The sequence below is a fragment of the Sus scrofa genome, chromosome 7 (assembly GCF_054392235.1).
Source record: "Sus scrofa isolate SSC_HxYL_T2T_F1_AM1 chromosome 7, Sscrofa_HxYL_maternal_Yorkshire_Landrace_v2.0, whole genome shotgun sequence".
NCBI lineage: Eukaryota > Metazoa > Chordata > Mammalia > Artiodactyla > Suidae > Sus > Sus scrofa.
The window spans coordinates 133863797-133891045 of NC_139389.1; the positions used below are offsets into that span (position 1 = coordinate 133863797).

Genomic DNA, 27249 nt, shown 5'->3' on the forward strand with positions numbered 1-27249 from the left:
ACCCCCAGATTAGGCCCCTGGAGCCTGGCTGTCAAAGTCCCACAGGCCACCAGTGATTCATCAGAGTAACTGTTTACCTCTCACGCTCAGGCGGTTGTTCCAGAAGAAATTCTCTTCCCAGACTTGGTGTCTTGTAGGTAAAATTTCAGAGCCCCATTGCCAGTCCTGGCACCCAGGTCTCGAACCTGGGAAGTCAGAATGCATACCTGATGCCCGGCGGCTGTCAGGTCGGGGCGTTGGTACAAAGGGTTTGTGCAGTAAGATGCCAACTTGGGGAGTTCCCATCATGGCTCAGCAATAACGAACCTGACTAGGCTCCGTAAGGATGTGGGTTCGACCCCTGGCCTGGCTCAATGGGCTAAGGATCCGGTGTTGCCAGGAGCTGTGGTGTAGGTCGCAGATTCGGCTCAGATCCCGTGTTGCTGTGGTTGTGCTGCAGGCCGGCAGCTACAGCTCCGATTGGACCCCTAGCCTGGGAGCCTCCATATGCCACGGCTGCAGCCCTAAAAAAAAAAGCAGAAAAAAGATGCCAACTTGGTCTTGTCGGGAATCTGGTTAGAGACTAGAGCAGCGTCTCTGTGTGATGTGCTGGGAAAATCATACCTTAGCCCGCTGACCGGTAGCACTCCTCTTTCCTCTGCCCAAGAGCTCACACGCCTCCTGAGAGCTCTGAGAAAAACTCCTCAAATCTTGGCAAGTCACTTTCTTAAAGACAGCTCACTTGTGAGCACATGATTTGAAAAGCCTCAGAGGAAAAAGGTCAGACGGCCTGGCAGGATCTTCTGTTCTGTTTCCCTCTCTCGCCAGATTCCCAGAGAAGCAGTTCACCCTTCGGAGTGTATTCGAAGCCCGTTCCCAATAAGGGGGCTGCAGCCTCTGTCTCCAGGGCTTGGGGTCTCGGGGGGCCCCAGCACTGTTGTGTTGCAGGGCGCAGAGCTCCTGGGCTGTGGCCCCCACGGGAGGCTGGCAGGTGCGGTGACAGCCGATGTCCCAGCGCCTGGAGCGTGTGGACAAGCTCAACTGGGGAACTGGGACTCTCTCCCCGGTGACTTGCAGCTGAGGGCACGCTTTGCAGTCGGCTGCGTTCACGCGAATCCAGTAGAAGGAAAGATGATGACTGAGATATTTAGTGTGTGGTAGTATCCTTAGGCTGCACGTGGAGCAAAACCCCAGACGTCTGTGGCGTGTTGAAAGGGTTCCTTTGTGCATCCCGTGCGTCCATCTAGGACACGCGCTGATGGGGAACTTGGCCCGTGTCCAAGTGGTTTGTATTAAGCACCACTGATCTTAATGCACAGATTTCTTTTTTTGGGGGGGGGGGAGTTTTTAAGTTCTCAGAAGTAACATTTTTCTATGGTGTTGTTAAGGTTTATAGAGTCGCAGGGGGGAGAGACACAGTCTTGAACCTGACCAGGTTGAGCAAGGCCGTGCTTCTCCCTGTAAGGAGCAGGCAGCACATGGGCACCAGCCTGGGAGGTTTGAAAGGGCTCCTGGCCAACCGTGGAAGCCAGAACTGTCCCCTCACAGGCCATGGACAGGCTCTGAAGCCACACTGCCTGTGCCCTGTCACGTCTGAGCTTCTGAACTTTGTCACCCTAATTTCTGAATGGATGTTTCCTTGTTTGTATAGCAGGATTTATGGGCTTAGATGAGTTAGAATAATACCTAGCACGCAGTAAGTGTGGAATAGTGGTGGGCTATTAGTATTCCTTAGAAGAGTCAGAAGTGAAGATAGCATGGAAAATTAGCAAGATAGATGCAGTAGGAAATTAGATTTTCAAAATTGTTTTATGGAAATTCTCTAGTCCCCAAGCAAAAGTAAATAAGATTAGACTTGTAGCAGAAAGTATCCAAAAGGCTCTACGTGGTTGAGGCCAGGAAGCTGGATGCGGCCTCACCTGAGCTGTGGATGAGGAGCTGGGGCTGGAAGTCCCCCGACCTGCCCCCTGGGAGAGAGCCGGCAGCCAGTGCAGCCACGGCCACGGGCAGGGACTTCCCTCCTGGGTCCCAGCCTGCCAGCTTGAGACCAGAATCCCAGCTTCTAGGGTCACACACATGTTTACAGCTAAGTTTATCGTTACTCTAAACAAGTCATTCTGTTATTTTGGAAAGTTCTGTTTCAGGGTTTATATCTCAAGGGTCTGAAGATAGTTCTTTTTCAAAAGCTATTTAAACTGAGTAAGTTTAATGTTTCAGTGTTAAATGCTTGACTGGGGTTTTGTATACATGTTTCTAGACTAGCAAAATTTAAGGATTCTTTCCATAATTTTTGAAGTTACATTTACCCTTAGATATATATACACTCTCATATGTAACAAATTAAATAAATGTGGGTCTAACTTCTGCTTTAAATTCTACCGTGAGCAAACTGTTCCATACAGAATGGATAAACAGTGCAGTCCTACTGTGCAGCACAGGGAACTGTGTCCGTTCTCTTGGGGTAGACCAGGATGGACGCTAGTGTGAGAAAAAGAATGCACGCACGCACGCACACACACACACACTCACACACTCACACAGAATGTATCATTTCTGCACCGCAGACATTGGCCCAGCATTGTAAATCAACTCTAATTTTTAAAAGTGCTTGAAAAAAGGTAATTCCGCAATATAGCAAACTTTATTTTCTGATTTCCTCAAAGAAAAGAAATCCTACATTGAGATGGGTGATAAAAGGGGATTAAAAAGAAGTAGAAAGTAAAGCTGTGTTAGGCAGTTGCAAACAACCCCAAGGGCTGTAAATTAGTAGCAGGCAAAGTTGAATCCAGGGCACGGTGAGAGTCCAGGAGGCGGGGTCACGTGTCCACACTCAGCACGGCCTCCGTAGGCCGGCAGAACTGCCTCGTGAACGTGGGCCGTCCACCCAGACGATTCTGTGTCCAGAACTAGAAGGACCACTAGACAAAACTGCTCATAAGGCTGGCGGGGTCAGGTGGGGGAGCACCTGGACGCCCTGCCCGCCCCGGATCAGGTGGTGACAGCCGGTCGTCACCGTGAACCAGGGAGACTTCAGAAGCACGTGCGCCCCGCGCTCTTGGGTTTGACAGGCGATCGTTGGCGGAGAGGAGCTCCGCAGATCCACGCGGCTGAACCCGGTGGGAACCGCACTCTGATCCTGCTGCGCTGAAAGCGGGGAGGAGGCCAGGGAGAGCCGGGGCCTCGCCCACTGTTCCTTAGCGCCCGCATTTCAGCCCAGGTGAACTGCAGGACAGGCCTCCCCGCCTCGCCCGCCCCCGCTCCAGGGTGTCTTCGTTCCTAAAATCCTTTTGTTTATGGGATGTGGGGCTTGGGGTTTACCTGCCCGTTGCCCCACGTGGGTAAAAGACCCTGTGGAAAGCTTTATCCTCCAGCGGGCCACCGGCGGGAATGGGAACAGCGGAACCGCGAGGACCGTGGAGGCGCCTCCCATCCGTCAGCATCCGCGCTCGATTCCCCGACCCAAGGTCCCCGTCCCGCCGTCCTGCTGCGAGGAGCGGGCGTGAGGACCATGAGGACCGTGAGGCCGGGGCTTGGCCGGGCTGCTGGCTTGGGCCTGGCTCTCCGCGCCGGAACCTCGAGGCCTGCAGTGAGGGAGGGAGGGAACACGCGGTGACTGCGCCGTGGTTGCTTCCCGAGGAGGCGCCGAAACCACTCCCACACTTGCAACGAAGGAAAAGGGCCGGCCTGCGTTACGGAGCTCCTGTGTTCTGCACGTCCCTGGGGGCTCAGAGGTTAAGGATCCACGCTGTCACTGCTGTGACACAGGTTCAATCCCTGGCCCTGGAACTGCTGCAGGCTGTGGGCGTGGCCAAAAAACCCAGAAAGAGTGACTGGATTCCATGAGGACAAAAGCAGAAACGAATGAATCAGGAAACTGGGTGGGGGGTGGCCCCGAAACAGGCCTGGTTCTGGCCGAGGGGCGGTGGCCAAAGGCAGCAGGGAAGGGGAGAGACGCCTCTGGCCAGCCCAGGGCGGGCGGGACCGGCCGCAGAGCGGGGTCTCCGCGACCTGAGGACCGAGTCTGGTAAAGTTCCACTTCGGTCCCCCTCTGTGGTGTCGTCCCCTTTGAACTTTCCGAAGTAATCTCTAATCTGTGGGAACATGAAGGTCGGCACAAAGGGTTTCCTTTCTTAGGCTCCACCCACTTGTCAGCCTGGGGCCTGTGCTCTGCCGCTGCCCCATGCGTATGTATTTACATTCCGGGAGCGTGGGGTCTCAGCAGCACCCCCTCCTTCCGGGCCCTGGCCCTGCTTTGCTTTGCTCCCCCCGGAGGCGACCCTGGTGTGGGCTCATCTCTCTGGGTTTCTGTTCTCGGTTCTCGCGGGTCCTGCGAATCCTCGCCATTTGGTGCATTCGTTCACTGATGCCCTTAAACAGAAGATAAAAAAAACACCATCTCAAGCTTTGCTGCTGCCACACGGGAGGTTGGCCCTACCTGCTCTGTGGTTTCCCGCGAAGCCAGCTCTGCAGAGGGAGAGCTGTGGTTTTTTCATCAGGGCAGAGGCGTCTTTGGAGGATGGCCGTGAGCACTGTTCTACCAGCTCCCGGTCTGCGCCCCTGCTCCATGGGGCCTGGGGCCTTGGGGGCCTCACCACGGGACCCCAGATTGCTGCTCCGCCACCTCACGGCCACCCCCGTCCTGCCTTCCCCCTCTCCCAGTTTTCCCCTAGCCACCCCCTCCGCCTGCTCTCCAGCCCAGCAGTCCCATTGCCTTGAAGGTTTAAGCCCTTCGCAAAATTCTCTGCCCCTTTCAGTGGGGTTTTGGAGTAGAACTAGACAAATATGGCCCATCTTTAATCATAAATCAAAGCATTTTGGGTAGTGTTATTTATTTTTAAAGCAATCAACTTCTTTTATTCATTTATTTATTTATTTTGCTTTTTAGGGCCGCACCCGCACCTGGTTCCCAGGCTAGGGGTCTAATCCGAGCTACAGCTGCCAGACCACACCACAGCCACAGCAATGCAGGATCCGAGCCACATCTGCAACCTACACCACAGCTCACGGCACCACCGGGTCCTTAACCCACTGAGTGAGGCCAGGGATCAAACCCGCAACCTCATGGTTCCTAGTTGGATTTGTTTCCGCTGTGCCACGACAGGAACTCCTGATAGTGTTACTTAAACACACACACACACACACACACACACACACACACACACACACACACCCCATGAGAAGGTTGGGTTTATTAGATTTTTGCTCCCAGGGACAGTGAAATTCCGAACAACTACCGATGCCGTTGGTCTGTTTGTGGCTCTTGGGGACATTGTCCGAGGGTTGAGTGAGATGAGCAGCAGGAGCAGCCGTGGGGTTGTCAGTAGCTCCTTCACACGCCTCTGCGCACCTGTGCACGGTGGACCCCTACCCACCCACCCCCGCCACTGCCATCCGAACGCCAGCAGTGCTTCCCTCTGGGTTTGCCTTTCTTAGGGTGCTTGCATTTCATCTATTTTACAGTCAGCATGGATTGTTTTTCTGAAAAGGTTTTTCAGAAATGCAGAATGCTTGTTGACTGCTGGTGAAGGCCTCACGTGCAAGTGCGAGCCCTTGGGTCTGGCGCTCCTCCGTGGGGTGCCCGCTTAGAAATTGCTCTCCTGGATCAAAACACCGCCCCGCTGCTCCGCCCCCACTTCTGTCCAGAGATTTGGTTGTGGTTTTACCGTCGCCCCTTTAGGAATTGCTGCTGGCACTCTGGCCTCAGAGAGGAGTGCTTTTGCACCTTCTCTGGAGCCAAAACCTTATCTGTCAGATGTGGACACTGTGGCCCAGCAATGTCAAGCCACCTGGCGCAGCCGGACGCAGCGGTGTCTCCTGCCGCCCTCGTCTGCTTGACGCTTTCCAGTTTCACTTACCTTCTTACACATGTGAGCTTCAAGCATCCCCACCCCACCCCCAAAAAAACCACCCAGCTCCACCATAATCCTTTAGAAACCTTTCAAACGCGAAGGGTATTTTTCTGCTCACGTCCCGTTCCGGCACAGGCGGACAGCCTCAAACACCTGTGAGCTCATCCGGCAGAGTGGCTCCTCCGTGAGCAGCAAGCACGTGTGTAAAAATTGGATTTGGGGTTCGCTCAGCCCCTCAGCCAGCATTTAAGTAGTTGCCCTTGCTCTGTGCCGTCCCGAGAACCAGAACAGCAGATCGCAGCCTGTGGCCTATTTGCCAGAACGTCCAAGTGAACTGTGTTACAGGCAAGCAGACCCCGTCAGCCTGGAAGGCCTCCTTTGTCCGGTGCAGATTCCGGGGCTGAGTGCGGTACATTCGCGGCCTCTGCTTGAAAATGCCTGGAGAGGAGGAGAAGCGTGGCTTCCGTAGCGGACGGTTTTGAAGGATGGGAGCCGAGGCCAGACTGCGAGGTAGCAGCTAAGCCACCGCTGCGTCTGATGGTGACAGGAGACGAGCCCCGTGACTGAGGACCTTCTCTGGCTTGGCCGTCACCCCAGCAGCTCACATCTGCTCTGCTCAGCCACCCCGCGAGGGTTCCCCCAGTTTCCCAGTTGAGGAAACCGGGGTCCGGAGAGATGAAGCATTCTGCAGAGGTCGCCAAGGGGAGCAGGTGGGGCTGGAGTTCCAGGCCCTCAAGCCTCTGCTCCCCTGCTGCCGCTGTCTCGGGGCTTAATCAGCGCCTGCTAGGTGAGGATGCAGAGTTAGAGAGACCTCAGGCTGCCCCGAGCAAACTTAGACCAAAAAGAACCCGTCTTTGGCAGTACTTTGTCCAGAAACGTGGGATTTAAAGGTTTCCCCAGATGGCACCAGCTCAGGTCACCCATTCTCACTATGGCCTCAGCTCTCAAGGACGGTGCCTGCCGCCCAAGCACCACGCCCTTGGGTCCCGTGAGCACACCCCCTGGGGGTACATAGGTGACGTTTTTAATAAAGTCCTTGTGGTTTCAGATGTAGGAAGCTATCAAGAGGAAAGGTTCCTCCAGGAGTCCCCGTCGTGCCTCCGTGGTTAGCGAGCCCAACTAGTATCCATGAGGACGTGGGTTTGATCCCTGGCCTTGCTCGGTGGGTTAAGGATCCAGCGTTGCCGTGAGCTGTGGTGTAGATTGCAGACACAGCTCGGATCCGGTGCTGCTGTGGTGTAGGCCACGGCTACAGCGCCAATTCAACCCCTAGCCTGGGAACCTCCATATGCCGTGGATGTGGCCCTTTAAAAAAGTTTCCTTGGGGGTGAGGGGCCTGCCAAGGGGGACCCAATGAGGCTGGCAGGCGGGCCACGGGGCTGGCGTCTCATCCCCTCCGGCCCATTTGTGCTCCTGGTGTGGTTCTGGGCATCTGCCCTGTGCCCTGCCCGCATTCAGGAACAGCTCGCCAGGTTCTCCCAAGCTCTCACCAGACCCTGCGCATCAAGGAAAGAGGAACCAAGTAGAAGCATGACTCAGTTTCCATGTAATTCGAGATCAAGTCCTTAGAAAAGGATCAGCTGAATGTCTCTCAACACGCACCAAACACAGTGTTTCTTGTTTTAACTAATAGTAAAGATGTCAGCTGTTTAGGTGCCGCGCTCTCTCCAAGGGCAGACAAACCTCTTGGTGAGCCCCTTGGATGCCGCGCTAAGCGTGTGAGGAGCGTGTGACTCGGGGAGCGGGCTGCCCTCAGCCCTGTGAGAAGCGTGAGTGATGGTGTGATCTGGGGCCTCCCTTTAAGGAGGAGAGAGAGCTGGCCCGGGGCTGCTGCGCCCAGCGGCCCCACGGAGTCACTGTTTGCTGGAGGAGTGGGAGGGAGCCTGGCCCTCGCCCTCTGGCCTGTGCTGTCCCTCCGGGAATCCACCTAGATGTGCCCTCTCGGTGTGACATCCCTGTGACCAGGTGGTTGCGGAGCCCTGTGTCACCACGACTCACCCCTGCCACCTTGCCCTAAAGGGGCCCGCGTCTGAGGGAGCCGGCGTGGTGCTGCGGGGCAGCCTCAGGCCTCACCGACCCAGCCGGACTTCCCACTGGCCCTTCGTCTCCCTGTGTGAAATCCCCCCGTCCTTGAGACAGTGGGGTGACAGGCTGGAGCAGCATTTGCCTTTAGCCCGTGCCACGGGGTTCCTTCCTCCCTCCACGCAGGGCAGCCCATGCGCCGGCCCCAGAGAACGCCCTGCCCGGGGTGTCCAGTCACTGGTCCTGAGCACCTGTGCTTCTGTCCTTGTCACACATCTGTTGAACACCTGTCACCTGCTGACGGCAGCAGAGGCAGAGGACGCCGTGCCCCCGATTTCCTTCCATGAGCCTCCCCAGGCGAGGCCGGGTGCCGCGTCAGACGTCAGAAAGCCCCCAGGGAGCGTGTCCCCGGCCGAGCAGACGGGAGCTGCCATCCTTTGCTGGCTGACGTCCTTCCGCCTGGCCTCTGAGCGGGGATTAGCTGGCGGGCAGGTAAGAGGCAGCCTGGAACCTTGCCAGGTACATGTTAACTAATACCAGCCTGCGGGGCGGGGCTGGGGGCACGAGGGGCACAAGGGGCGAGAGGCCAGCCCTGACCTTCACCTGCTTCGCCGCCCAGAGGGGCACACGGGTCCCGACTCCGGGGCTCTGCGGGCCCTCGAGGCTTACCTGACCGTGTCCTGCGCAGCTCCTTCCTGCCGCAGCTCTGGGCCGGACCCACGTGGGGAGCCCGGAATCCGTTGTGAGAGCGCGCGTCTGGAAAGAAGCGCTCAGCTCTGTCTGAGGCGCAGGGAGAGGGAATAGAGCACATCAAACAAAAACTGAAAAAACGTCGCGTTTGTATCCTGCTCACCGTTCTGCCCTGTCCTGTCTGCTGGTGAACATTCTGGAAGTTCCGCAGCCTTCCTTAGCTGGCTCTGACTTGCCAGACGTAGCAGGAGTCACTTTTCCTGCCATGACACCTGCCCCGTGCTCTAGATAAGAGCTGCCACGTTGCTGGAGCTGACGGTCAGTTTCATATTTCATCAGAAACGCCAGTGTGAGTGAAAGCTGGAGCCGCGTCGCCAGAAGTGTCAGAGACCTGCTCACCTGTACCGACTCCTTCCCCTCAGGCTGTCGGGAGCAGGTGCCGCGGCAGGACGTGCGGCCTCATCAGTGGATCCCGCCATTTGGGGATCTGGCTGGCTCCTTGCTCCTGGAGCTTGACTCAAGTCAAACGTTAAGACTGCTGTTGAGTTCCTCTTAAATGTTCCCGCAGCAGGAGGTGGGGACGCATCCCTGAGCAGACGTGTGTGTCCACCAGAGGCTTTCCCGTTTTCAGGACCCGGGGCTCAGGATCACGCCGTGGCCTCGCCGTGTTCTCACAACAGAGTCTGGGCTAGAAGTCATCCGTTTGTTTCTTCCCTGTGACTTCCTTCCCTGCAAAGTTCACTTGCCTTTTAATAAGAGCTTTTTTCTGGAAACCAGTCTCTACTGGCATTTATCTCATCTCGGTTCAGCTGCTCTCCTGGCCCTGCTCTCTGCCCACCTGGTCCCTGGTGAGGCTGCTGGTTCCTGGGTGCTAAAACAGGAGTGAATTGGACCTTGGCTTTTTCTGAAAGGAAAATACCTGCCTTATAAAATCATACTGAGGGAGTTCCCTGGTGGTGCAGTGGGTTAAGGACCTAGCATTGCCACTGCTGTGGTGTGGGTTCAATCCCTAGCCGGGAACTTCTGCATGCCATGGGTGCAGCCAAAAAGTAAAGATGAAGTTATGCTGGGCCTTCAGGGGGAGGACTGGTGGGCTCGGGGGGCGGCAGAGTGGTGAGGAAGGGGAGTACCCCCCCTTTCCCCGTGCAGAGAAAGGCAGGCTGAGAGGCAGAGAAACGCAGAGGGAGGGAGGAGCACCCGGGCTGGGGAGAAGCCCGTGGGCTCTGGGAGTCACACAGGATCACACGTCCGCCCCGGACTCAGCCCAAGAGGAACCACTCCTGATGGATTTCGAGCTACAGGTCGTCCCCAGCAAAACGTGTGTAAAGCACAAGCGATTTAGGGCAGTCCTGCGTCACCAAGCTGATGCCTGACTTAATGGAGCTGGCAGCACTTGGGTGTTGCCCGTGCCCTGGCCTCCACTCTGGAGGACTGGAGCAGGGTGCGTTTCGTACCCGGGGACCAGGGGGAGAGCTTGCTGCCTCTGTCAGAGCCCTGGATCTGCACCAGACAGAAGGTAGTTCAGGTAGCCAGGCCCAGGACTCTAGCCAGGTGAGCTCTCTGTCCCCTTTGCATTCCCAGGGGGCTCCTCAGCTCCTCGCGTTAGCAGTGTAGACGGCGTGAAGCAGGGGAGCGCTGGGGCCGAGTTTGAATGAAGTGACAGCCGCTGAGACACCTGACCAGGGAGAGGCACCTCCGTGGGGTGATTAAACCCCGACAGACCTAAGACGCCATTGACTGGGCCAAAGCTTGGCTCACGAGGTCCTTAGAGGCGCGCGGTTTCTTTGGTCGCAGCCAGCTGGTGACGTTGGGTTGCTCGCTGAGGTTCGCCGGGTCATGGTGCCATCCTGACTGGGAAGAGGACGCTCCTGGGAAACGAATGAGAAACCACCTCCTCCTGCTGTTCAAGCACAGGGGCCTGGTTCGCAAAGGGAAGAAAAGCAAAAGATAAAAATGGCTACATTCGTTCTCCGCCCGGCCGCAGCCGCCGACGGCAGTGATATCCTGCCGCGGATGGAGGAACTGGCTAAATACGAATACATGGAAGAACAAGTAGTATTGCCTGGAAAAGGTCCGCTAGAAGATGGTTTCAGAGGGCACCGCTTCCCCCACTGCCTGGTTGCAGAAGTGCCCAAGGAGCAGCTGACTCCGGAAGGTCACAGCATCGTTGGTTTGCCCGTGCACTGTTTTACTTATGACCCATGGATTGGCAAACTGTTGTATCTTGAGGACCCCTTTGTGAGGAGTGATTGAAGAGGCTTTGGCATAGGATCAGAAATCCTGAAGAATCTAAGCCAGGTTGCAATGAAATGTCACTGTAGCAGCATGCGCTTCTTGGGAGCTGAGTGGAAAGAAGCCTCTATCGACTTTACAAAAGAAGAGGTGCTTCCGATCTGTCCAGTGAAGAGGGATGGGGACGCTTCAGGATCAACAAGGAGCACCTGCTAAAAAAGGCAGCAGCGGAATGAGGAGTGCTGGTGTAGACCGTGACAGCTCCCATTCCATTTTAGAACAAATTCTCAACTTCCCTTGCTTTCTACCCTATTCGTAGTGGCATACTAGAATGAGCACCTATTCCAAAGCTCTATTACCAGTGGCGCTGTTGCATGTTTGAAATAAGGTCTCTGCAATGGCAATCTTGTATGCCAGTTGGAGTCAGGTTTCTCTCCAACATCTTTTGATGAACAACAAGGTGGTAGGATAATGTCTGTGAAAAATGAATGAAGTTTTCATTCTTGTGAGTCATTTAAATGTGTACAATGTACACACTGGTATTTAGAGTTTCTGTTTTGATTCTTTTTTAATAAACTGCCCTTTGATTTTTTTAAAAAACAAAAGAGTTACTTAGAGGGAGTTCCTGTCGTTCCTGCTGTGGCTAAGCGGGTTGAGAGCCCAGCTAGTATCCACGAGCATGTGGATTTGATCCCTGGCCTTGATCAGTGGGTTGAGGATCCAGTGCTTCTGTGAGCTGTGGTGTAGGTTGCAGAGGCAGGTCAGAACCCGGGTTGCTGCGGCTGTGGTGTAGGCCAGCAGCTGCACCTCTGATTCGACCCCTAGCCTGGGAACTTCCATATATCTCAGACGTGGCCCTAAAAAGACCAAAGAAGAAGGATTGCCAAGAAAGAAAGCAGAAACGGCAAGTGAAAGATGAACTTGAGGAGTTCCCTTCGTGGCGCAGTGGTTAATGAATCTGACTAGGAACCATGAGGTTGCTGGTTCGATCCCTGGCCTTGCTCAGTGGGTTAAGGATCCGGTGTTGCTGTGGTGTAGGCTGGTGGCTAGCTCCGATTCGACCCCTAGCCTGGGAACCTCCACATGCCGAGGGTGCAGCCCTAGAAGGCAACAACAACAACAATGGATGAACTTGAGTTGTGGGACATGAACATGGAAGAGGTAAGTATTAACACGGCGAAGTTGTGATACGTGCATTGTGACCTTGGAGAAAGGTTTATTGTGGCTTTGAAAACCACCAGCCACGTTAGAACCGTTTGAAAGGATCAACTCAGTTTTGAAATGACGTAGGTGCCAAGGCTCAGGGCGGCCGTCCGCTAATGAGTGTCGTCACGTCATCTGCGTGCAAGTATTTCACTCCGTGTGTTTACGGTGCTTTCAGGTTGTAGCGGTTTGGTGTGAGAGACCCCAGTGACCAAAAACGGCCGCTCCGGGCCAGCACCCGGCAGACCCGTGCTTGGCGCGGCCGCCACCATCGCCGTCACCGCGCGAGAAGAGGGGACGTTGGCTCGCAGGCTCCGAGGGTGCAGCCTCCTCCCCTGAGGCAGAGCTTCCTGCCTCTGGCGTCTTCTTCTCAGTCCCCTTGTGTCATTTCTGAAGAACTTCTTATCCCCAGGTCACGTTGTGACGCCCACCTGCCTGCGGGCCTCCCTCTGTGACCTGACCCCCTGCCCACAGCACGTCCCGGCTCTTCCAGCCGAAGGTGCCCAGGCGTCTGACACATGGGTCATTACTTGCATATAAATAGGGTTTAAATTATGGCACCACGTAGTTAAATTACCTGAATCTGTTTCCTTCCGGTCAGTTTTTTCATTCAACAGGTGTTCATGTGCCCGGCGGTTCTAGGTACTGGGAATAAAGTGCCGAACAAGACAGAGCTACTCCTCTGTGAAAATGCAGGGCTCAGCGTCCAGTGTAATTAATTTAGGGTTTGTAAAATGTAATCTACTGTCCTCACTTAAAGTTCTCTCTTTGGGAGAAAAACTGGTTTTCCAGGGGAATTTGTCATGTAACTTCAAAGTCCTCTGATTCGAGAAGGTGGACACCTGTGTATAAAGCCTGCCCGAGGAGCGTGGCCCCGGCCCTGCCACGGCCGAGCTCAAGAGCCCCCAGGACACCCCACTCTGCACCCACACCCCCAGCCCACCACCCCAGGGCCATCGCACCTCGCCGGTCATAGCACTTCTCACATGTTTTAATGGTTGCCTTCTAGGTCAAGTATCATGTTTTAGTTTATCTCTGTGTTGTCATGCCTGGTACAGTGCCTGGCATGTATATGTTGGGGACATTTCTAGACTAGTGCCTGATGATGCAGGCTCCACGTGCTCAGGGCTGGGGCCCACTCGAGATCTCAGTGTCCGTGTCTCCGTTGCTTCACACCAGGTGCTTTAGATCCAGTAAACAGGTCACATCACCATTTTTGTATTATGCTTCTGGAGTCGTAATTTCCTTGAGAGAGAGAAAGGGAGGAGTTCCGTTGTGGCTCAGCGGTAACGATGCCTGGCCTTGTTCAGTGGGTTAAGGATCCGGCGTTGCCGAGAGCTGTGGTCTAGGCCAGCGGCTACAGCTCTGGTTTGACCTCTAGCCTGGGAACCTCCACATTCTGCAGGTGTGGCCCTAAAAAGACAAAAAAAAAAAAAAAAAAAAAAAAAAAAGGAAAGGAGGGGGAGAAACTTTATATAATTAGAAAAAATTAGAGAGTGCTTCAAACTTCATCTCAGTTGGGAAATTTTTTTCAATTTAAAAAAAAAAAAGATATCCAGAGCTTAAATTCTTCAGCATCAATACTACTGTGTAGAGGGCCATGAGGAAGCGTTGGGCTCGGGCATGTGTGTGTGTGTGTGTCTGTGCGCTCGCACCAGTCCCGGGCAGATCGAGGTTGGTTTGCAGGTCGCCAGTGTTGATGCCTCTGACCGTCGTGGGAGAGACTCCGTGTGCGCCTCTGCGGGGCTGTGCGTGCTGGGTGGCTCTGGGGACACAGGCCCTGCGCCGTGGTACCTTTGGGAGGAGAGGCGGAGGCTCAGTCCGCTGTGTGTGTCGGTGCTTTGAGGGGTTATTCACGTGTTCTGTAGCCTTTTCAGTGTGTGATGAAACTCAGAGAAGCAGATACGAATACAAAGTATACGGAATAGATACAAAGCAGACATTCATGTAACCACCACCAGGTCCCCGGCCCGCACAGGTCCTGCCTGGGGCTTCGGGCTGCCTGTTCCCGGACTCTGAGCCAAACCATCTGGAGTCAGTCCTCTTTATCTCGCTTGTGGATCTCATTCATCTCTGGAGCCTGGGAGCACTGTGTCAGGTCCACCACAGGCGGGGCAGGGGACCTTGGGTTGTTTCGGGTCTGAGCTGTCAGCCCAGCTGTGCTGGTTCTTTCACACGGCTGTGGTGCCCGTGGGTCTGCCTTTCAGTGGGTCAGGTGCCAGGAGCTCAGTTCCCGGCTCATGGGCACGTTTGTCCACCTCCACGCTTGCGGCCCCCAGCCCAGCACGGCCCCCCGCCCTCGCCGTGTCGTCAGATGGGCCTGCTGATCCGTCGGGGGCCTGGCGGCATCTCTCTGTGGTTTTAACGCGCGCGAGCGGCAGTCCTTTCTCGAGCCGTTGGTGGATGTTCATGCCCCACTGAGCGAGGCCCAATGAAGACTCTTGCCTGCTTTTCTGTTGGTTCTCTGGGTGTTACTTACTGATCTGTTGGGAATGTTTACGTATTCTGGGCAGTGGTTAGTCGACTCTGTTTTCAAAGAGTTTCTCTACTCTGTGCCTGGTCTTTTCGCTTTTTGTGGTGTCTGAATGAAGAAAACGCTCTGAGGTCACGGTACAGCGCTGTGCTTAGGTCTTAAGAAGGTCTTCTCTGCGTGAGACGTTCTTGTGTGTTAGTTTCTGCAAGCACTGGAGCTGTGTCTTTGGATCAGGTCCTGGCCCTTGTGGGAACTTCCAGCGTCGTCTTCCTCCTTTCCTTCCCTCCTGTCCACGCACGCTTCCTTGTCCCAGTGCCACGAACTTAAAGCCTGTCCTGTCCCCGCTGCTGCGTAACCCGCTGTGTCCTAAGTCAGGCGCCTAAGTCCTGGGGGGCAGTGCAGGACCCGGCCCTTTCCCTTTTCCTTTTTTTTTTTTTTTTGCTTTTCAGGGCCACACCTGCGGCATATGGAAGTTCCCAGGCCAGGGGTCAGATCAGAGCTACAGCTGCCGGCCCATGCCACAGCCACAGCATCGGGGGACCCAAGCTGCATCTGCGACCTACACCACAGCTCACAGCAACGCCAGATCCTTAACCCACTGAGCGAGGCCAGGGATCGAACCCGCATCCTCATGGATCCTCGTCGGGCTTCTAGTGAGTGTCAATTTCTGAGCAGCAACTCCCCCCACCCCCCCACCACCATTGTTCTCCTCCCGGGGTCTTGTTAGTGTCGACCCTTTGTGTTTCCATGGATTTTTTTTTTTTTTTTTTTTTTTTTTTTGTCTTTTTGGCATTTCTTGGGCTGCTCCCGTGGCATATGGAGGTTCCCAGGCTAGAGGTCCAATCGGAGCTGTAGCCACCAGCCTATGCCAGAGCCACAGCAACGCAGGATCCGAGCCGCGTCTGCAACCTACACCACAGCTCACGGCAACGCCGGATTGTTAACCCACTGAGCAAGGGCAGGGACCAAACCCGCAACCTCATGGTTCCTAGTCGGATTCGTTAACCACTGCGCCACGACGGGAACTCCCTCCGTGGACCTTTAAATTCCCTTCCCTGCTCAGAGAAGTCTCTGGATATGGACTGGGATGGCACTGGGTCTGCAGGTCAGCCCCTTAGTCTGATAAGCATTGGCGAGTCCTAGCAAAGACCAGGCTGGACGGTAAACTGGTGGGAGCGTCCCCCTGAGATGGGAGGCAGCCCCCGCGCTCTCCTCTGGCTTCCCTGCAGCGTTGCTGAGGCAAGAGCCTCGCGGTGTTCCCGCGTGGACGGATGGCACACACGGAGAACCAAAGGGATTTGTGGGTAGGTCAGGAGAATTCCTAAGAGTGAAGGTTGCTGGATACAGAAGTCATAGCCCGGGTCTTTTTTTTCTATATCGCAGCAGCAGCTGGAAAATTCTCAAGTCTTTTTAAAGAGACTCTTCACAGTAGCGTCGGGACCTAACAAGCACCTAAGGGCAAGTCTGAAAAATGACGTGTGATGCACGTTCAGGAATAAATTGTAAAGTTTTATTGAAAGGCGTTTAAGGAAAAGAGTAATTGGAATAGTCCACATCCATGGGCCGGAAGATTCGGTGTTGCACAGACTGCACGCTCCCGCCATTGGTGTGGGGTGTTTACAGGGCCGCGTGTAGTCGAGACGTGAAGCAGAGCAGACGAGGGACTTGGTCTCCCAGATTCCGGGCGCTGGGACTCGTGGCATTGGTGCCAGAAGAGGCGACCGTGCAGCAGGAGGGCTCTGGGGTCTGCGGACACTTGATTAGCACCGAGGAGATGCAGGAGGCGGTGAGGGAAACGGTCCCTTCAGAAAACGGCCTGCGGGTTTTCTCTTTCAAAATCAGGGTCGCTGAACTTTTCTTGGGAGGGACTCGCCACCTGCTGACTGCCTCCTGTGGGAAATGGAGCCCAGTGAACCGCTGCATGTCAGCGACGAAGCCAGATTGACCCCACATTGTTGGCAGCTGGATTCAACTTCATGCCTCCTCGCTTTGCACTGAGAATAACTGTGTTAGAAAGACGAGCCCCTGCCTTCGGAGAGTCTGCTGGCTGGGCTCCGTCTGCTGCAGGGTCTCTTGGCCGGGGCTCGGGCCTGTGGGAGCCCAGGGCCCTCTGAGAGCCAGCCTGCCTCAGCAGCTCGAAGGGCCCTGGCGGCAGCTCTCCAAGTGTCACAGGTGACGTTGGCTGGGCCAGTGGTCGGTGCAGCTCCAGCTCTGGCTCTTTCTCCCCTCAGGGTTGTGTCTGTTTGGGAAGAGCCAGCACCTGTCATGCCGAAAGTTGGTCCTTTTTGTATCCTGGAGTGTTTCTCTTCGCCACCAAGACATGCCTGTGGAAGTGGGCTTGGCTTTTTCTCAGTAATTTTTCTACGCATGATCAGAGTTCCCGTGATGCTTCTTTGCCCAGTCAGCTCTATCTTGTCCTGTCCTAAAACTTGGTGGTTCAAGGGTGCTGTCGCGTCCGGCAGCCCCTTCCACCAACAAGGTGCACAGGTGATGCAATGGGTCATTTAGGACTCGCGTGGGAAAGCCTGCAGTGGCCCCTTGCTGCCCAGCAGTGGCCTCCCAAGCCTCCGTCATCCTTGCCTGGCAGGGAGCAGTCGCACGCACGCGCCTCCAATGTGCATTGGTTCCTGTGTTAAATGTTAGTGCATCTTATTTTTTCGTTGTAGAAGAAAATAGATGACCTATGGTTATCATCCTGGGTAACCCCCAGGGATCAGCCCCAGTTTGGAGGCCAGGGGTCAGTGCAAGGGTGTCCCCTCCTTAGAGCTCTCTCTGGGACCACTGCCCTCCTCACTGTGGGACAGAAACACCCCAGAGCTGGGCACGGGGGCTCCCGGCCCCACCCTAGTGGGAACCTTCATCAAGCACTCTTGTGTGGCCTTTCCCCACCCCAGGCCTCCCTTTACTAAATGCGTTTTCAGAAGAATAAAACAGTCTCATCTTCAGATGCCGGGGGTTAGTGTCTTTGCTCTGCTCGCTTCCCCCTGCAGATTTTGCGTGGCTCTGTCCACACAGTGTGCTCCCAGTGTCGCGAAATATTTACCTGGAGGGAGTTCCCTGGTGGCTCAGCATGTGAAGGACCCGGCATTGCAACTGCTGTGGCTCAGGTCACTGCTGTGGCACGGATTTGATCCCTAGCCCAGGAACTTCCACAGGCCTTGGGCAGGGCCAAAAAAAAAAAAAAAACCTTACCTTGAAATAATTGGAAAGTATCCCAAGTTCACAGTAACCAACCAGCGAAAGTACTTGGGAGGAAAGAGGGCGGGGAGATTTGTACAGACAGGAGGTGCCTGTGACAGTGTTGGTGCAGAAGAGTGTCAGGGCGCTTCACTTCAAAGAAGGACGGACGGAAGAATTGACGGCAGTCTCCTGCCAGAGCTGTGGTGACCCTCCCATGCTGCTCTCTCTCTGAGGTCAGCAGTTCCCGCTTTGTGGTGCTGCCTGGGCTCTTCCCAGGGAGCTGTCCTCCTCACACCCCTTTCTGGGTACAGAGCCCCGTCCCTGGGGGGTCCGGCAGCCCCAGAAGCTACAGCTTCGTCTTACATCCTACTGTTCCGTGGGCACTCCCGGCTGGGCTCTTAGTCTGTCCTGAAGCAGAGGGTACCAGTGTCATCACTCTGCCTACCATTCAGATTAACGTGAGCCCCCGTCAGTCATGGGCGGCGTCCAGAATCCCTTCTTTTTTTATTCTGCTTCCTAGAAGTACTTGTAAGACTTGGGTCCGATCCAGGGTCACGCCGTAACCGCGGAGGAGCCAGGCAGTCTGGAAGAGCACCCACAGCAGGGTGACGGCCCAACAGTGTCCGTCTCCGGGAGTTGTTAACGTTTGGATCACATGACACGGCAGTCGGAAGAGTAAGGCCAGCGGAGGTGTAGCCTGTCGTGCCTTTTTTCTTCCTTGAAGATTAGCTGTGCTAACTTAATAGTTTTTAAAGAGCTTGTTTGTTTGTTTATTTATTTACTGTCTTTTTAGGGCCGCACTGCGGCACATGGAGGTTCCCGGGCGAGGGGTCTAATCGGAGCTGTAGCTGCCCCACAGCCACAGCAACGCCAGATCCTCAACCCACTGAGGGAAGCCAGGGATCGAACCGGCATCCTCACTGATGCTAGTCAGATTCACTTCCCGCTGAGTGGGAACTCCAAAGAGCTTATTTTTAATTACAGAAATAGCTTACGCTGTTAAAGAATCGGAATACCTGGAGGTAACAAAGCGTAGTCTTTGACCACCTCCACTCGCTTTTATCCCCCAGGGGTGTGGTCCTGTTAACAGAAATAGCAGAAAATAGAGATTTTTTTTTTCTTTTTTTTTAATATGCTGGCCAGGGAGTTCCTGTTGTGGCGCAGCGGGAATGAACCCGACTAGGAACCATGAGGTTGTGAGTTCGATCCCTGGCCTTGCTCAGTGGGTTAAGGATCCGGCATTGCTGTGAGCTGGGGTGTAGGTCGCAGACGAGGCTCAGATCTGGCATTGCTGTGGCTGTGGTGTAGGCTGGCAGCTGTAGTTCTCTCATTGGACCCCTAGCCTGGGAAGCGCCATGTGCCACTAGTGCAGCCCTAAGAAGAAGAAAAAATGTTGATGAGGAGGTCCTGTTGTGGCTCAGCGGTTAATAAAACCCAACTAGTATCCATGAGGATGCGGGTTCAATCCCTGGCCTTGCTCAGTGGGTTAAGGATTAAGGATGCGGTGTTGCCGTGAGCTGTGGTGTAGGTCGCACACGTGGCTCTGATCCCATGTTGCTGTGGCTGTGGCGTAGGCCGGTGGCTACAGCTCTAATTGGACCCCTAGCCTGGGAACCTCCATGTGCTGAGAGTTCAGCTGTAAAGACAAAAAGAAAAAAATGCTGACCAATAAGATGGTAAATTAATTTGCATTCCAAAAAATACACAGAAGGAGTTCCCTGGTGGCCTAGTGGTTGAGGACTCGGCATTGTCACTGTTGTGGCTCAGGTTCAATCCCTGGCCCGGGAACTTCCATATGCCTTAAGAACAGGCGGGGGCGGGGGGTAGATTTCCCTCTGTTCATCCTTCTCACCATGATAGATTTGTCTCAGTGTCAGGGGTCACAGCTGAGTCGCCATGGGGTGCTCTGGGGGCAAACGCCAGCTTCTCGGTTCTCTCCAGATGGACAGGCTGTGACCACTCCAGGTGGTCCTGGCAAAGTGGAGGGTAGGCGGAGGTGTGGCTGGAGTCAGGCACGGAGATGATGCAGAAAATGAAAAGGCTTGCCGCTGCGAAGGCCTGGATGTTTGAATGTAAAGAGACCCACGAGTCGTGGGCTCAGAATGTTCCGGATCACAGTCTGACCCCGCGGTCACCCTTTGCCAGCTGTGCGCTGCTTTCCAGAGAGTGGGCCATGTGGGTGGCGGTGCTGAGTGCCTGCTGCGGGCCGTGGGGGCACAGAGAACCTGGGAGCAGTCGCCTGGCACCTGCCCTCAGAGCGGCAGGACGGGAAGACATGCTCAGCGAGGTGGCTGAGTGTCGGGCACAGGCGCTGAACGACCGCCTGGGGCGCGTCCTGTCTGAGCAGGGAGCCAGGGAGCCTGAGCAGGACCCCAGAGGGGAGGGGCAGTTAGGGGCGGGAAGGCGGGGGAGTGGCCTCTGATGTGGGGCCAGGCCAGGCCCGGCCCGGGAAGCAGGAAAGCCCACACCGTGGGGGCCCGCCGGGCACCGGCTGGTGTGGGGCCAGGGGCTCCCCGGAGCCTTCACCTTCCTAAAGATTGTGTGGGACCCTGAGAGCTTTTGTTTATATGGATTCAGCTACTGATACTGATCACCTGCAAAATTAAACCAGAGAAAAAAGTGTTTATTAATTCCTTAAAAATAATTTCCCTCTGTTCATCCTTCTCATTTTGTGAAAATAGCTGTATTTCCTAAAACAAAAAAAAACTAGTGTAGTGAGAGAGTGGCATCACTTTATAGTTTTGCAACTCTCTCTAACGTCTGACTGAATAAGAGATGGCTGGAGTCCTGCGGCTGCTGCGTTCAGCCTGTTCCATGTTTCGGTTGAAACAGTGAAGGGAGATGCGTGATTGGGCAAAGGAGCTGTATTTTAATGGACTTTTCAGGTGGTTGTGGACATTTTCTTTGATATTACACCAAAACTTAGTGAGAAGTTTCTTTCCTTTCTTTCTTCTTTTTTCCTCTTTTTTTTTTAAGGCTGTGCCCACGGCATATGGAGGTTCCCAGGCTAGGGGTCTAATCAGAGCTCCAGCTGCCGGCCTACACCACAGCCACAGCCACACGGGATCTGAGCTGTGTCTGCAACCTGCATCACAGCTCACGGCAACACCGGATCCTTAACCCGCTGAGCAAGGCCAGGGATCAAACCCACATCTTCACGGATACTAATCAGGTTCGTTACCTCTGAGCCATGATGGGCACTCCTAGTGAGAAGTTTCTTGAAGGAATCTGCAACGTGGCATCAGTAAGCGGTGTATCCATTTTATGATGTTAAAACCCAGCGGCTGTCTTGCCCTCGGAATGGCTCTTTCGCTCGACTGATATGTGGCACCGTTCATTGCTGTCGTGGGAAACGCTGGTTCACTGAGTCAGGCGCATCTTGGACGCGTCTCGGTCATCGCGTGTTAGTAGGTCAGTCCCACTTGTTAACGTCGCCACGGATCTCACCTTCACCCAAAAGGCTGCCCAGCTCCCACTGGCACACCGGAGTTTTTAAACGTCCCGGGATCCTGGGCAGCCGGGCAGCGCTCCAGTCACTTTGAGCTCCACGCTGACCCTGTCAGCCTGGGTCTTGTCTCTCTTGTACCACTGTAAAGATGACCTGAGAAGAATGCCTGTGAATACCTACAGTGCTTTTAGTCTGGCAGCTGGCCCAGGTGGGCACTCGCTCAGTAATGGTGATTGTGGTCGTTACCTGTGCTGTTGCTGCATTGTTGTCATCGTGTGTAATGTGTTGACCACACCCAGATTGAGGGCTGACGTGTGCTTTGTGGGGCACCAGGGTAGGGACCCTCACAGTTTGAGCAGGTGCCACACCGAGGCCCCCTGCTGGCTGCCAGGTAGCCAGTGCATGTCCCCCGGCCTCCCCTGTACGCTTAGAGCAACAGCTGACCTGAGGGAGGGAGCCCCCTTCCCGTGACCTTTCTCACCTCGCCTGTCATGTCCCTGTGGTGTGCCTGTGTACCTGTCCTGTACCTGTCATGTACCTGTGTACCTGTCGTGTGCCTGTCATGTACCTGTGTACCTGTGGTGCGCAGCCGTCCCTACACTGGCTGTGGTGTGTCTCTGTTCTCCTGCCCTACAGGTGCCGGCGTGTGAGAACTGGGGCTCGGTCACGTTTGTTGAGTGCACGCGCTTAGAAGGAACTGCCTTTGGACAGTACTCTGGACGTGGCTTCAGAGAGTTAAAAGCATAGAAACTTTATCATGCGAAGCATGTGATCAGAGCAGCAGCCAGCTGGGTCTTCTCCTTTTGTTTTCATTCAGGAGTGTTCAACCTCAATGCCCGCCCCACCTCTTACTTCTTGAGTCTTCTATCACTTCAGATAAAAACAGTAGAAAGTTTAAGAGTGTCTCACAGTAATTCTGGGTTAGGCGTTTTCACAATCAACATACTTTGCTTTTTTCTTTTCAGATGTTCCTCCTGCTGATCAAGAGAAGCTTTTTATCCAGAAGTTACGCCAGTGTTGTGTCCTCTTTGACTTTGTTTCTGATCCGCTGAGTGACCTAAAGTGGAAGGAAGTCAAACGAGCTGCTCTGAGTGAGATGGTGGAATACATCACCCACAGTCGCAATGTGATCACGGAGCCGATTTACCCAGAAGTAGTGCACATGGTAAGTGGGTGCCCTGCGGCCGCCGAGCCCCAAACGGACGCTGAGACGTTTGAGCCGAACACGACGCTTGCCACCAGAAAATCCTGTTCAAACACGTGTACTAGCGCAGGAGAAGGCCGACCTGCGTAGCATGTCCCGGATCGTGCATCAGGAGCGCGAGGGAGGTCGGGTGCCTTCCGGGGACCGGAGCGTCCTACGCGTGTTGCCGCGTTTCCTCCTCACACCGGTGAGGCAGAAGGTGTTAGAGCTTTGAGGTGTACCGTCACCTTGCCCTCTTTCGACTTTTTTAAAGCTCTCTAGCCCTAGTATGGGAGTGCCCTTACCTAATTTAGACGTGCAGGAGAATGCTGATGCTGGGAGGAGTTAAAATAGAGGAGGGACCCAGCTGGTGTCCGGACGGCCCACCCGATGGCTGCGACACACCCAGCCCTGTCTTGCTGCGTAGTCACTGCTGGTCTCTTTCAGCCCAGCCTCAGTCCTCTCCCATCTCACCCTGGCGTCCTGTTCCAGGTCCTTTGCAGGTCCCACTGTGACCCGGAAACATTTCAGGCTGTACCATTTTAAAACTCCTAGGCCCAACTCCGCTTTTGCATTTGTCTGAATTGTTGGTATTCTATCTGTCTTTAAAATAGTACTCCCTGGAGTTCCCATTGTGGCTCAGTGGAAGCGAATCCGACTAGGAACCATGAGGTTGCACGTTTGATCCCTGGCCTCGCTCAGTGGGTTAAGGATCCAGTGTTGCTGTGAGCTGTGGTGTAGGTCACAGACGAGGCTCAGATCTGGCACTGCTGTGGCCGTGGTGTAGGCCGGCAGCTGTAGCTCCAATTCGACCCCTAGCCTGGGAACCTGCATATGCCTGTGGGTGCGGCCCTAAAAAGACAAAAGACAAAAAAAAAGGAAAAAAAGAACTAGTACTCCTCTGTCGTTGGGAAACCCTTGTTGCTATGAAATTTTAAATCCTAATTTTCATTGAATTCCTTAAGTTCCTTAACTTTTTCCTCAAAGCTGTATATTTCAAAATTGACTAGACCTGTTGACCTAAAATGTTTATTTTTGACTTTACTCTGTTTGATTTGGAAAAAGAAATGAAAGTCTTGTTCTTTTCACAGTTTGCAGTCTGTTGTATCTGAAGTTGAGATCAGCTTGAGTATTACTGGTGACTTTCTTTTCAGAAAGGTAGAAATTTTGTTCTGCTTTTTAATTTTTTATTGAAGTACAGTTGATTTTCAATGCTGTGTTAGTTTCAGGTGTACAGCAAAGGGACTCAGTAATACATATATGCGTCTTTTTTTTTCCGGAGTCCTCCCCCTTTTCGCTTATTATAAAATACTCAGTTCCCCGTACTCTTGGCTGTCTGTTTCATACAGCGGCGCGTATAGTGACGGCTGTTGAAGTGTGGGACCCTCCAGCTCGCAGGCAGCCGAGGGCTGTGAGGGCCGTTGCTTCCTCCCCCAAAATCCCACCTGCAGAGGCCTCTCAGGGGTGTCCTGAGCAGTAAACACTAAAACCTCACCCATGCAGACCAAGGAAAAGTGGGGAATATCTCCTTTCTCTCCCCAGTTTCAACTCTCAGTTACTTTGGCAGGCTCCCAAGCCCCAGAATCACAGAGGGAAATCTCTAACGTTCTCTCCCAACACGTTCGTCCTTCTCTTGTTCACGATACATTTCGTAATCCTCCTGGAACTTTGTTTTTAGGGCTCAGGACAGGGTTGTGCCTTTGTCTTCTAAAATGATTGAAAAAGCTAGAGTTCTCATTATGGCTCAGCAGTAACCAACCCAACTAGCATCCATGAGGACACAGGTTCGATCCCTGGCCTTGCTCAGTGGGTTAAGGCTCCGGGGTTGCCATGAGCTGTGGTGTAGGTCACAGATGAGGCTTGGATCCTGTGTTGCTGTGGCTGTGGTGTAGGCCAGCGCCTACAGCTCTGATTCAACCCCTATCTTGGGAACTTCCGTGTGCCTCAGGTGCGGCCCTGAAAAAAGGACCAAAAAAAAAAAGATTGAAATCTTTAGTCCTTACGTCATTTAATTCAGAATTAAATGCATTGATGTATTTCCTTTTAAGTTTATAAACACATGCACTTATTCTGTACTAAATGACATTTCTGGCAGGTTTTCCACAGGGAACCGGGAGGGCGGGGTCTGCAGAGAACAGGGAGACTCGGGGTCCCGGGTGTGGATCAGACGCCCATGCTTTGCACCCCGGCTGGGGCTGCCCGCCTGGCTCCGGCCCTGCTGTGGTTTCTCAGGCCGCGCGCACGCCAGCACCACCGAGGCCCGAGCCCTCGAGACTGTTTTGGGTTGAGCGCTCGTTTCGCCTCATCTCCCTGTCAACCGGGTCCTCCCGCGGTCTTGGCTTGGTCCCCACCCTGAAATTCAAGCCACGTTCAGGTGCCAGGCATTCTGCCCCTGCAGCACACAGCGTGTCCTTTCTCAGTTGAGGAGGCAGAGCGGTGGCCTCTGCCCTCCCGAAGCTCCGACCGGTCACCTGTCACTCGGCTGATGACAGTGCAACTGGGCTGGAGGGAGCTGCAGGACCGCCACCTGCCCGCTTGTCCCGGGGAGCCACGGGCCTCTCCTTGTCGCTGCGCGAGAGGGCCGCTGGTGGCCTCTCTGCTCGGCTGGGGCTGGAGCGAGGCAGCAGGAAGCTCAGCCTCTCCCTGCCCGGCCCTCGGGTGTGAGTGCGGGGCGTGGGCGGGTAGGCCTCCTGTTTGATTTGCTGTCCTTTTGTTCTGTAGGCAGAGGACGGTGATGAAAGATAGAATGAGGGAAGCGCGGGCTAGGGATGGCACTTGGCAGTGGTTTCCGACCGTCTCAGGAGGAGAGGACCAGTGCAGAGTTAGAGCAGCTGGTGGGGGGTCTCAGCACACCCAGCGCCTGGACCCGCAGGGTTGGGGGGGCCAGGACGGCGCGGGCCCCTCGTAGTGTCACCTGCGTGCCACGGTGCGCCTGCCACCGCAGGGGCCCTCAGCCCACATGCTTGAAGGACTGCGCCTTGTTGGCGTGTGCGCCTGTGTGGTTTTTGTTTTGTGGTAGTTTTTTCAAAGACGTTACCTCCCCCTCTGAAGACTCCAGAGCTCTTAGCTGTTGCACCGCCTACGCCTGCTTCTTTTAAATAGGCTGCCTGTAGACTGGACTGCTGTGTGGTTTTCAACAGATTTATGGAGAGAGAATGCACATCTAAAATCCACCGCTTTAAAGGGGGTATGATATGTTTGGAGGACTGTGCAGCCGTCATCACATCTAATTTTATAACGTTTTCATCCCCCTGAAAGAAATCCCCTGCCCGCTAATCGTTACTGCTGCTCCCCCAGACCCCCTCCACTCGCCCCTGGCAGATGCTCATCTACTTTCTGTCTACAGCTTTGCCTCGCGTGCGTATTTCATAGAAATGCAATTCTGCGACATGTGACTTTCTTTCATTTAGCAAGATGTCTTCTGTCACTTTCTTTTGGGGGGGGCGGGGGGGAGTTGCACCCACGGCGTGTGGACGTTTCTGGGCCAGGGGTCAAACCCGCACCACAGCAGCAACACCCAAGCCGCTGCAGTGACAGCGCTGGATCCTCAACCCACAGGGGAGCTGCACGCATGGTGTTGTCAAGTTTCATCCGTGCTGTCGCGTGTGTCGGGGTTTCTTTTTGTCGCTGGATAATTCTGCATTATGTCAACATAACACCCCCATTTCTTTATCCGTTTGTCCATTGATGGGCCTCTGAGGAATCTCTGCTGCTTGGCAGCTATGAGTGATGCTGCCGTGAGCGCTGTGTGCCAGCTTTTGTGTGCACTTTCTCCTGGGCGTTGACCTGGTGGGGGGGGGATCGCTGGGTCACATGTTAACACCTCGAGTTTAGCGCTGGAAGAGCCAAAGAGCCGCGCTTCCCAAAGTGGCTGCGCGCTTGGCGTCCCCACCGGGAGGGAAGGGGGTTCCAGCCTCTCGCCTGGTCAGCATTGTTGTCCTGTCTTTGCGACACTGGCCGGAAGTGGGTGAGAGGTGGGATCTCGCTGTGCTTTCGACTCGCGTCTCCCTCGTAACAGGCGTGACATCGTTTCGTGTGTGCTGTGTGTTTCATACATCGTAGACTTCGGTCCTAGAGCTTGAGGGACCCCGTAGGTCATCCAGCCTGACGTATCTTCCAGGTGACGAAGACCTGGGTGCGGGATGAGGATGAAAAGCAGCGCCGCTCGGGAGGAGAGCGCCCGGCCTCGGCAGTCTCGGGCCCACATCGCATACACGCCGTGGTCTCCTAATGTCCGTCATTTAAAAAAGACGACCAGCTCTGTCTTGTTTTTCAATTGAGCTACCTAATTAATCTGTTTCTCAGGCGTTGGCATCTTTCTTAGCGTCAAACCCCGACAGCAAAACCAAGTTGCCGGTGCGGCCACTGCTTCCGACTAATGATCAGGCCGCTGCAGCCCGGAGGGTGCGGGGAGCGCTTCCTCACAGAGTGAGCAGAATGGCAGTGTCGCTTCAAGGGAAGTAACGGGCAGTGTGTGCTGTCCACGGCAGAGCGCGAGCTTCTGGGCAGAATTGTGAACGTGGGGGCATTTGACCCTGCCAGTGTGAGCTTCCGCTTGACGTCGGGGGTGGCGGGTACGCACGTGGTCTGCAGTGCCCGGGACCACATGAGGGGGACATGATGCCTGCGCGGTCCCGGGAGTGCACGAAAACCAGTCGGGCTCCGGAGTTCCCGCCACGGCACAGCCTGGCCTCCTGCCTCTTCGGCGGCGTGGGTTCAATCCCCAGCTCGACACAGTGGGTCAAAGGATCTGGTGTTGCCACAGCTTGGGATAGGTGGCACCTGCAGCTGGGATTTGATCTCTGGCCTGGAAACTTCTATATGCCACAGGTGCAGCCATAAAAAATTTTTTCAATAAAAAGATAAGGTTTATAATTCTGCAGAATAGCTAGCCTTGAGTAGACGACTACTTGGTAGGTGTTGGTGTCGTATCAACGTCCACAGTTGTCTAAAAGGGCTATTCATTGACCCTCCCTTTTCCAACTGCTTA

The 27249-nt window shown here is 54.6% G+C and overlaps 1 protein-coding gene, 1 long non-coding RNA gene and 1 pseudogene across 3 annotated transcripts in view; 2 read left to right on the forward strand and 1 right to left on the reverse strand.

Annotated features, from left to right (window-relative positions):
* Window positions 1–27249, forward strand: part of PPP2R5C (protein phosphatase 2 regulatory subunit B'gamma) — a 192490-nt gene that overhangs the window by 116003 nt on the left and 49238 nt on the right. Inside the window, exon 10 of the mRNA XM_021081604.2 lies at window positions 22042–22241. Within this exon, the coding sequence (XP_020937263.2) occupies window positions 22042–22241 (200 nt within the window). The remainder of the gene's footprint in view (window positions 1–22041; window positions 22242–27249) is intronic.
* Window positions 2602–13525, reverse strand: LOC146402092 (uncharacterized). The gene is made up of 2 exons (XR_014811436.1): window positions 11592–13525; window positions 2602–4878 (listed from the first exon to the last, which is right to left on the reverse strand). It is a non-coding gene; the product is annotated as an uncharacterized LOC146402092 (long non-coding RNA).
* LOC146402093 (diamine acetyltransferase 1 pseudogene) lies at window positions 10374–11134 on the forward strand (annotated as a pseudogene). Its single transcript, XR_014811399.1, has one exon. The product of XR_014811399.1 is annotated as a diamine acetyltransferase 1 pseudogene (transcript).